Source organism: Parasteatoda tepidariorum, chromosome 7 (genome assembly GCF_043381705.1).
Source record: "Parasteatoda tepidariorum isolate YZ-2023 chromosome 7, CAS_Ptep_4.0, whole genome shotgun sequence".
NCBI lineage: Eukaryota > Metazoa > Arthropoda > Arachnida > Araneae > Theridiidae > Parasteatoda > Parasteatoda tepidariorum.
The window spans coordinates 69063895-69075783 of NC_092210.1; the positions used below are offsets into that span (position 1 = coordinate 69063895).

The 11889-nt window shown below is 28.3% G+C and overlaps 1 protein-coding gene and 1 long non-coding RNA gene across 2 annotated transcripts in view; one reads left to right on the forward strand and one right to left on the reverse strand.

Moving 5' to 3' along the window:
* The first annotated feature begins 931 nt into the window (after positions 1 to 931).
* On the forward strand, positions 932 to 11580 carry LOC107447046 (short-chain dehydrogenase/reductase family 9C member 7). Its single transcript, XM_043040358.2, has 5 exons — positions 932 to 1185; positions 3270 to 3482; positions 4862 to 5044; positions 9124 to 9256; positions 9850 to 11580. Exons 1-5 carry the CDS (start codon positions 957 to 959, stop codon positions 10181 to 10183), a joined length of 1092 nt encoding a protein of 363 aa, XP_042896292.1. The 5' UTR covers positions 932 to 956; the 3' UTR covers positions 10184 to 11580.
* An 81-nt stretch (positions 11581 to 11661) lies between these two features.
* The window catches only part of LOC107447055 (uncharacterized), a 7145-nt gene continuing 6917 nt past the window's right edge, over positions 11662 to 11889 (reverse strand). The window contains exon 4 of the long non-coding RNA XR_001584474.3: positions 11662 to 11761. This is a non-coding gene — a long non-coding RNA (uncharacterized lncRNA). The remainder of the gene's footprint in view (positions 11762 to 11889) is intronic.

Genomic DNA, 11889 nt, shown 5'->3' on the forward strand with positions numbered 1-11889 from the left:
CAGTTTATATAATTTTTTTAGACTAAATTTCCTTCCTGAAGTTTAAAATTATGAATTAAAATGCTCCAAAAATGAATATTTTATCCGAAAAGCTTAATTTTTAAAAAAAATATAGAGTAATTATTTTTTGTTTATGTAGCTTTATTAATAGCCAAATAACGATAAGCTACGAAACAGAATAAAATTGAAAAAGGAATTAATTCTTATTCAGAAAATAATTTTTATAAAAACTTAAAAACTATACTCCATTAGAATATTAATTAGTAATTAAGTATTGAATATTAAGTCAGAAATAAATAAAAAATTGTATCACCGTAAACTTCCAACTAAATGTTTCCTCAAATTCAATCTAAGATGCAAGACTGAATGGCACCAAAAGTTAAAAAAGAAGAATTGATTATTTTTTAAGAATTAAATTTTGTTGTTTTTAAACAGTTAAAAAGAGAAATTATGAAAGGCGTACTTGCTTGGTTTCTTAAAAAACAAAGTTTGCCACTATCAATGCGTATGGACCACAATTTTAATATATGCATTTGCAAAAGAATTCTTCCCTTAAAAAAGTTTATTCGGGCATGCATTTTGTGGACTAACATTCCCGGTAGGGCAAATGGAACAGTTGAGACTTTTTAAGTCTCAACTGTTAAGTATATATATATATAAATTTAGTTTGTAATTAATTTGTGATCACATTTTATTATATTTGAAACCTGAACCAATTTTTCTGTATTCACAAGTGAACATTTTTGCTAAAATAAGCACGAGCATTCATTAAAAGCTAGAAATCCTATCAAGTTATCTACTTCTCCAAGAAGAAAGCAGGTTATCCTTTACTTTTTATTAAGTAGTTTTTCACGCATTTCGTGTGATATGGATACATAATGTGGAATTAGTTAACAAAAATGTATGTAAGTGTATTTTTAATGAAATCCTTATTCGAATGAAACCTTTACTTCGAGATGCATCGTTTGCGAAAATTTAACACTGTGTGTGTAATTCATCTAATTTATTGCGGGATATTCTTTTGTCTGTTTAGTTATTACTTTTATTTTATAAAATGTATTTGTTGTTTCATAGTTGGTTTTGTGGTTATATTTATAAATGTTGGAATTTTGTGTTTTAAAATCACGAAAAAGACATTTTTCGGACAAAAAATAAACTCAAGGGGTAAAGCAGTATTTATTACAGGTAAGAACAAAAATTAATGCTAGTAAATGGTTAACAACTTTCTGTAGTGTGTCTATTTTGCAATTTTTATGTGCAGATATGGCTTATTTAATTTAATTTTGAAAAAATTCGATTAATTTAAAAGTCACGAAACATTTAAAAGGAAAAAAAACTACACCGAAATCATACGAAAGTTTTTATACGATGCAAAAAAAAGGACGCAAATATTTCCAAGATAATTCTTGAACATTAATAATTTAAAGTGTTAAATATAGATATATTTTATTTTTATGTAAAAGGTCTGAGATTTTGAAACCCAGGAATATAGTACTTCATGTTAGTGATCTGCATGATCCCCGTACTGCAGAAAAAGTATGTCAAAACTACCTGAATTTCGTAAAATTACGTCATTTTTGATCTATGGTAGCAAAAAAAATCTTTAATTTTTACGGAAGCGCGTTCATAACGAATCGAGCAAAATAAACAATTGAATATGGTTTTATAATAAGTAATAAAATGTGGTAAAAATAGTAAAATCTGGTAAATTTATCAAAAACCATTCATTCAGTTAAATTTACTTTTCCTTTTAGTATTTTTTATTAAATATGGGGTAATTAGAACTGTCTGTAATTTCAGAATCAGAATTTTCGGTAAACCGTTACTATATGAATGGAAAAATTATCAACTGGATGGTTTCAATGTCGTATATATTGGTTTTTACTACCAGAATTATATTTTTTCATTACCAGAAATGCCATTACCATGCAATGCGAAAATTTAAGCAGAGTTTTTCTCTGGGTGATACGTAATTCATAACACACTCATTTCTGTATTTCTTTTTTGAGTGTTGGAATTTTAGGCTTTAAAGCTTTCAGTCTTTTGCAAACGATCGCAAGAACCAATTTGGCAAATCCCGTAGGCCACACATGTTCTATATAATGTAAGTATCAGAACTGTATTAGCAAGAGCATTGTTCTGGTACCCTGAGTGTCACCTCCATTAAATCTACTTTAGTATAAAACCATTTTTACCGTAATATTTGCTTAATTACACTAATAGACTTTTGCTCTGTAAAATTTTGAGGGAAAAATAGATTTTACTGTAACAAATAGCGGCTATCTTTTTCTCAGTACTCTTTATCGTAATTTGATCCTGAGATTTTACAGTGATGATAAAGTTAAATAAGTTTAACTGAGGATGAAGTTAACAACTTTTTCAACTACATTGTTAATAGTATGATAAGCAATGGGAAAATAAGATTCAACACAAACTTTCTAGAGTAATAAGTCAAAGAAAAACCAAAAATGTAGTCTTATACTGTAACATTTTACGGTTAAAATGGCTTTTACGGTAAAAGGGATGTTGCGGATAATAAATCCAAAGTGTTGGTATTTTTTACCATAATTTAATCCGGAATTCTTTACAACGTAGAACAGTTACTGTGGTCATTTTGATCGCAAAAACTGTTCTACGTTGTGCTTTTTAAAAATGATTTTTAAGCATACAAGTTTTTGGAATCTATCGCAAGTCTGCGCATAATACGCAGGATGCAAAATTCTTTTTGGTTTACGTCAGTATGCAAAGCATTTTTTATTTATTTTACTCAACTTTTGATGTTATATGTATAATAATTGCATTTTTGCGCTAATTGGGAGTATTGCTAGTTGTATCTTTGCTTTGTGAGTCGTCCTCGAAGGAAGTTGATTAACAAGATTACCACCATCAGTGATGCGTTCATGAGTATTAATAACTTGCATCCTAAGCACAGAAACTGGCATTTAATTACTCTCTTAACTTTGTGTGTATGAGTGTATAAAATTATCAGCTTCATTGTTTGCTGAAAATGATTATATGTTTTTCTGAAGGATATGCCCAACTGTTACTTTACCATTCAGTTTCTTGTCTCTCCTGTAAAGTTAGTTTCGTTAGAAATTCCCGGTTTTTGAACTTATTGATTACTTACTGTGTCAAACAATAACTTATTGTGTCAAAAGTTTCAATTAAAATATGGTAAACATTTGCTGGTATATATTTATTGGGATAATAAAATAAACCAACTATAAATATATTAAATTTATAAAAAATTACGTAAATTCTTTTTACAGGATGTGACAGAGGCTTTGGTCACTTTTTAACAGATCGGTTACTTTCAAAAGGATATCAAGTATTTGCTAGTTGCTTGTCTCCATCTACAGCAGATGTTTTGAAGCTTCAGTCTAAATACTCTCAACAGTTACATATTTTCGAGCTTGATGTCACAAATGATGAAAGTGTAAAAAGAGCATATGATTTCGTGAAAATTAACTTAAATAAATGCGGTAAGGCAATTATTAATTTAGGTATGTTTGTAATTGCTATTTATTCAATTACCATTACTTTATATTCTAAGCCAACAATATAAATAAGTGCAATCTGGAAACTCAGAAATAAATAAGAAATTTAGTATTTGTAATCCCAAAAATTTTTTTTCAAGAAGTTTAAGAAAATATTTTTATTCACTACCAAGATCTAAGAGATTTCTGCATATTAAACTGCAGTAAAGTTTTCTACACATTTTTCTGAAATATTTCACACGCTTTTCAAAAAGATCTAAATTTTTTCAGACTATGAAACTTGTATTGACATCTGTACAGCATTTCGAAAATTGTTTCACATCTTTATTGTTGTTATGTTCCTTTCGAGCTAATACGGTTCATAATACCGTTACTTAATTTTTATCCAATCTTCATTGTTTTTTGTCATGATAACTTGTTTTAATGCTTGTTTGAAGAACATAATTTTTAAAAAAATCAAAATTAAAATAATATTTTTAAAAACCACGTTTTTGAAGTGGAGAATAATAATTAAAAAACAAAAATTTGAAAAACGAAAAACGTAGGACGCATGAAATACATAACATTAACTGTATATGTACTCATGAGAATATGTGTATGTATATCTGTAATTGTATCTGAATGCGGATGTGGATGTGGTTGTGCATGTGTAAGAGTAAGAAAATGTGTATATGTACTGTTATGTATTTCATGCTCCCCACGTTTTTCGTTTTATAAATTTTCGTTTTTTAATTTTAATTTTCCACTACAAAAACGCAGTTTTTAAAAATATTATTTTGATTTTGATTTTTTTTGTACTTCCAAAATATCAATTTTTTCACTCAAGTGTACACAAATCACACACCGTTCACAATTTTTTCACTCACTATGACGCTAATTTGAAATAATTGAATCGACAACAAGAGACAATCGCGAAAATATAAATTTTTCTTTAATTTTAATTTTATTTTACTTTGTAGGTCTTTTTTCTTTTCATTTTTATGCATTGTCATCCAATTCTGAACTATGTGCCAAATTTGAAGCCTGTAGCTAGTCGGGAAATCAGTTTAAAATCGATTACAAAATTCCACCCAAACAGGAAGGCAAGTTGATATAAACGTGGTAAAAGAGATACATTTACACATAATTTATAATGTCAGAATAATTGCAGCACATTCTTGCATATCACTAAAACTTTATATCTCCAAAATAATATCAAGAAATCTTTTGAAAAGTACATATATGAAAAAAGGTAATATGCTTCTTGGAATATTAAGGAAGTTCCAAATTTTTTCTTCCTTTTTGTTCTTTATGGAAAATAAAATATTTCACCTAAAAATAATGTTTTTTTTTAATATTTATCTGATCCAATAATTTTATTTCAGAACTTTGGGCTGTAGTTAATAATGCTGGTGTCCTTAAGGGATTTCATGCTGAGTTCTCAAATATTCAAGACTACAAAGACTCTATTGAAGTAAACACTTTGGGAATCATCCGTGTAACAATGGCATTTTTACCATTACTGAAAAAAAGCAGAGGTCGGATAATTAATGTGACAAGCATGTCAGGTAACATACAGGGGTTACCCAAATGAAAATGGTCATAGATGAATTTGTCAGGCATTCTGCAGCGATATTAGTGTCAACCTTCAAGGTTTTAAATTAAAATGAAAGCACTGCAGATTGCGTAACGCAGGTTAACAAGCTTTAAAAATGAATGTGTTCACACTGCAGTTCGGTGAAACATTCACCGTTTAAATGATAGGAGCATAAAACTTGGTACACATGTATCGCATTTATGAAACTTCAATTCTGGTATGTATGTGTCAAAAGAAGTACAGCATATGAATACAAACTCTTAAAGCACCTAAACTAATTCTTTGATTGACTTGTGTATCGTCTCATATAATTTAGAGTAAAAAATTCGTAGAAAACAAAGTCCCACTTGCTTATGATAGCAATATTAGATATCTAAATAGGTATAAGTACAAATTTGTACTTTTTGTACAGAAAATTCATATAATTTAAATCCAATCGTCTGGTGATTATTCTCCTTCAATTCAGTCTAAAAAAATGAAATTTGAATACACACTCTTAAAGTACCTGAACTAATTGTTCGATTGACTTGTGTGTCTCTCATATAATTTAGAGTAAAACGCACATAGAAAACATAGTCCCTCTTGCTTTGATAGCAATATTAGATACCTAAATAGATTCAAGCACAAATTTTTACTTTTTGTACAGAAAATTCATATAATTTAAATCCAACTGTCTGGAAATTATTCTGCTTTAATTCAGTCTGAAAAAATGAAATCTGAAATTATACCTTACTGGCCTATCTAGAAGTTCAGTTCTCCCCTTTAAACTAACCCATTTCTCACATAAAGGGGAGGGAGAAAGAGAGTTTTTCATGTATCATTTATAGGAATATGAAAAAGCATCTTTTTAAATAAAAAAACCTTTCTTTCTATGATTATTAGACTAATTATGAAATAAATCTGAATATTTCAGTATTAATTAATCCATAAATTGATTTAAATAAATATATTATAAATAAATTATAGGCATATATTAATAAAGTATAATAATGCACAATATTTTTAAGATAACAGTTTATTATTTAAAAACCAAAATAAATTAGTACTAGGGGGCGTCATTAGGTAAAGTGAGCAGGTGTCATATATTGTCCCAAGTGATATATTGAGATAGATAACTGCATTCTCAAACTTTCAAATTTGATCATTTCTTTATTATATATCATTCAAAATCGAAAAAATATTCACATCAAAAAAATAAAAAATAATGCATTAAAGTCCGTCATTTTGAACAACCGCTATTATTGTTATAAACTAAATCAGAGATCATCTCCATCGAAAATTATAGTTTCATGGTGTTACACATTTTCCAAGTTTTATATTTCTGTCATTAAAGACGCAATTCGTTCGATTACTTCACAATCTGCCGTACTATACGTTGTACTGAAATGAATATGCCCAGATCAGGACAATGCTTCATAGAGTGATCCGTAGTGTTCGTAGTGTGGCCGAATGAGAGAATAATGCAAATGATAGACCCTTATGGAGAACCATTACTTGTACATATAGCGCTGAACACAAGGTTTAACAGTTTCTATAAAGCCTTTATATCAATATCGGAACTGCCAACACTCAGAGGAAGTAAACACCATGATTTCTAATGTATCATAAACTTTTGCTAATGAAATGATTATTGAAATGAATCGAGGACATCAATGTAGTGCTCTGTTTGAATACAGGAATGTTGCAACTATCTCCAGCCACGACTTAAAGTACTATTACAGTTTACTCTGATCTGGCCAAAACAGTTTCATCATAATTTTGCATTCACTTGAATTGCTTTTATTTGAATTAATTAAGCACTTTTTTTTCCTTCTGCGACAATATGTTTTTCTTTATGACTTAAAATTGTGGTGTTGCTGTCTCTCTCGCATTTACATCTATTTTTCATTTGGGCAACCCTTATATTCCATTATTTTTGTATTCTTTAACTAGTAAATGTTTTATAATTTGTATTTTCAATATGCATATTTAACCTGAATTCTTTCATTTTTGCGCAACTTATTAAATTAAATTTACTTTTTGTTAACTTTTTGGTTAAAATAGTAAATGAGCTCAAATATATTCTTTAAACTACAAAAAATAGGAATATAATATAGGATATTTAAATCAAAACTTGCATTTTCTGTATAAAAATACGTCGAATTCAATTTAGTTTATCCTAAATTCTTATTAATTCGATCATCCATCGAAAAAGACGAATAACACTTTCCGTACCTTTTTATACAATTAATAAGATACAAGTGAGTTTAGAAAATTTTAAATTCGTACTAATTGGAAATTTTAAGTATTATTCTCCTGCTTAATTACTGCATTAAGAGCAGAATAAATATTGAAATGGATGATTAATGCAGAATAAATATGAAAATAGATGATTAATGCATAAAAAATATTAAAATTTCAAACATGCATACAAAATGCCCTGTTTTTGAGATAAATGTTATTAAACTGCAGTACTGTTCAACTTTCGCAGTATATTATGCATTCTCTTACTCGAATTTTTAACGATAAACATTTAATTTAGTCTGACTGGTGCACGATTTCGTATTGTTGATTAACACTAATTTACTGATGATTATCTTGTTTACCCCATTCTTAGGACTGGAATCCAACTAGTGCAGAAATAGTTGACTTCTCTTTGTCACTTAAAAAGTCAAAATGTTTTTATCGTTTACATTTTAATTAGATTATTTAAGGCAAAAAATATGTAGAAATATTGAAACACAATTAAAAATTTAATGACATAATGTTTAAATAAACTCATTGGGTTTTCTCCTATTTTTTGCATCATCAAAAATACTTTAAATGCTCCCATTTACTTAATGCTTTCAAAATTATCTTAGAAGGAGACAAATTAAAAGTTTCAAAACGTAGATGGTTGAAATGTCATTAAAGTTTTTTCAAGCTCATATTTTAAATTTTACAAAACCATATGTTGTAAACTGAAATGCTCTATAAAATGCTTCAGAATAAAATAAAAATGTATTTTAATTACAACGAACGTTAAAAATCAAAAGTTTGTTGTATGTGATTCGAAATGAAATAATATATGCATACTCATATGTAAATATTCCGTGAAATATAATTTTAAAGAGCTTCTCAGACGCTTCTTTTTGCAATGATTTGCATTCGATATTGATATTTTTACTTTAATTTTCATTTAAGAAACTTTTATATGAATTGATTAGACTGGATCAGAACAAAGCGTAACGAAGAACGAAAGCGAACAAAGCGTAACCCTCTTAAATATTAACAATCTAAATGCTTGTCTTAATAGATTAATCATGCCATGATCTCAAATATTCTAATTATTTAATGCTAACTATTAATTGAGGTACGGAATCAGATACAAAAACAACAAACTTAACTTTTTTTGCTGGTTTGGAACTTTGACCATCAAAATATAAGAAGTGTCAGTTGTTCGGAAAATTATTATTAAGATTATTTTCCGAATTAAATAGCCGTATTTGTACAATTTTCATTTCCAAGAACTTTTTAACTGTTTTTTCATTGTTCGTGTAATGTCATTTAAAATACATTGTTTGAAAAGGAGTAAAAACTTGTATTTGTCCATAATTAAGTAGAATAAATTATTAAAAATTATATTTTCCTTAAAATTGTCTTTAAAAAAATTTTTATAGTTGTAATGCAAGAACTTTTTGATTCGTTTCGCAAGATACGGATAAAAAATAAAAATAAAATGAAATTAGTGTAAAAGGATTCAAAAACGGGGTAGGGAGAAGATTCGATCGAAGAGAGAAAAATTCAATAGCTATCCTGACTAAACTATTGAGACCATACTTTTCCCATCGTGATTATCAGCTCCCTCTCCATATTTTGATTGTCAAAAAACCAAATTCGTAAAAGAATGCATGCTAAGTCAGCGAAAGTAAGTTTTAGTGTCTGATTCATTTGCTTAATTAATAGTTCACAATACTTAGTTATTTTTAAGAGGTAACTCTTTTGAACCATTAAAAGAAGCATTTAACTTGCGGAAATCTCATCATTAGGACAAAAGTTATTCAGAGTGATTTGTTTCTTTTTTTTTAATAGGAAGATCAGCTGTGATAACAGTATCACCATATGTGACGAGTAAATATGCTGCTGTTGGTTTCAACGACTGTTTGAGGCATGAGCTAAGTGTATGGGGGATCCGTGTAATATCCATAGAACCAGATTATTTTCGGTATGCATTGTACCATACTTAATCCGTTAAAAAAAATATTAGTTCCTATCAAAATAATTGATTTTGTTGAACAGTTTGAACTAAGTGGATGAAAGTTCTAAAAGATAATCTAGCGAAATTGAGGAAATTAGCTTTAAATTTTAAATAATGAAAATAAGAAATATCGCTTGCTTTAGTTTTTGTTCTAAAAACTAAGTGCTAAACACTAATGTAAACTGTTGGCGTCTTATCGTTCACGCATTCAACATTTCTGTTGTATTCGAAAATTACTCATTTTATTTACCGACTGCTTGTAACGAAATGCATTTAAAATCCTCTAGTTTTTTTCTTCTTTAAGCATTTTCCAGACTGAAAATACTCAAAGATAGTCACTTAGTAACTCTGTCTTTTGAGAACACTAAAATTTTAAGGCATGGAAAAATAAATTGATACCATTTAGTTCAACTTTTCAAAAAATTTACATCTTTCAAAATTTCAATATTTTTCAATTTTTTTTAAACTTATTAAGTTTTCTTTAAGTTCTGTTAAGATTTTTAAGATCTTTTAAGTTCTCAAACTATATTTTTAAACTATTTTCAACTTTTGTTATTTAGAACAAAACTTTTATCACCAGAAGGCATGGAACAAGACATAGATTTTATGATGACATCATTGCCATCGCATGTCAGAGATGATTATGCTGAAAATTTCTTTGCAGACTTCAAAAATTCTCGGAAAGCAATTTTACGAAGTGCATCATCCAAACATCACATAGTTATAAATGACCTGGAACATGCAATTGGTAGCGTTTATCCGGAAGATGTGTACAGACCCTGTGGATTACTTCAAAGCATTCCATATATATGGTTATATGATTCTATGTCACCAACATTCCAAAATCTTTTCATGAAACTATGTCTCATTGGAGCTACGAAACCTAAAGGATAATGTGAAATGAAAGTGAACAGAAAATGATTTTAATCAAACGCCATATATATATCTCTATGTGTCACTCTGACAATCAGGGTCAATTGCACCCTCAAAAGGAAATCATAAGTTTTCAGGATCTCATCATCTTCCCTCATTCTAGTGAAATAGTCTTATTAAAGGACATGACCTGCCCGAACCAACCAAAATTTCGCTGCCGTAAATAGTGATATTTTAAATATTAAGGGGTTACACGTCTTTTGCTCAAATGGTTTATACACTTTATTTGAAAACAAATAAGCTACAGCAACCTTCCTTCAATATAGGAGAAATTGACCTTTAATATTCGATTCTATTACCACGGATTGGGTAACGATAAGAGTTACGCAGTGTATGTGTGTGTAGTATAACTATTGCATTTTTTCACAACATCGTCTATTTAAATTTTTTTTTTTAAGATGAAATTACTGAAACTCCCTACTTTATCAATATTGATTCAATGTATTTCTCATGTTCATCACTCTTTCCTTCTAAGACTCTGGTGTGTCTTGAATTTAAAAAGGCAGTGCAGGGTGCCTATAAATCACTTTTCATAAACAGAAATTTTAAACAAAGAAAAATATATATGTAAATTAAGGAGATTATTAGAAAGAGTTTGAAATACTTTTCTAAAAGAGGAAGGCGTTAAAATCCTGATTGTGTGTCAACATTTCTTTCAAAACATTTTGAAAATAGATGATTTCCTGTCAACATAAAGAACCTTTACATCTGCGATTATGTAATTGTATTTTTTTATAACAATAATTGAACATTTTTAATTGATCGTATTTAAAATCCCTATTGTTCGACACCTTTTTACATAAGTTTTTTTTCCTTTTCCGTGAGATTCGAAAATGAAATGTTTGATTGTCATAATTTCATATGCATTTTATTATCAAAATTCAATGATAAACTTTGAAATATGTTCAGTAGTTTTGAAGATTAATGACTAAATCTGAAAATTCTACTAATCTTAAACGCGATCGTATTAATAGTTGTATTAGCAGTATCGTATTAGCATTAGCAAAACTTCCTAAGCAGTTTTTAATAAAAATTGGTCACTGCGATAGATTCTTAAGAAAAAAATAACTTTAACAAACCTGTTTCGTTATTAATAAATACTGGATAATTTTTATAACTACTAATTTATCATTTTTGACTGTTACAAAATTTAAGACCTCCGCAATAATTAAAATATATACGAGAATTGATGGTGCAATTCTAGAATTGATACTGCTTTTACAGGAGAATTACTAGAATCATTGTATTATAAAGCTGAAAATTTATAGTTTAAACTATGTCAATGTTATAGCTATAATGATGTAGTATGTTTTGTATTCTCAACTGTAAATAAAATTACCTAAACTTATTAAAAAATAGATTCGATGGGTTTTTTTTCTTTAGTTTTCACATTTTCCACAAATAAGTCGATAGATACAATTTCAGACAAAAGAACAATATTATTTCAATTTAGATTTTTATTGGAATTGCACAATCACAACACATTCCCTGGTTTTATGGCGTCCTACTTCAAAAGATACTTGAAGTAGCCCTTGAATTCTAAAAAAATAATAATAATAAATAAATAGAGTAACACACATATACACACACATATGTATTATATATATATATCTATATGTATGTATGTATGTATGTATGTATGTATGTATGTATGTATGTATGTATGT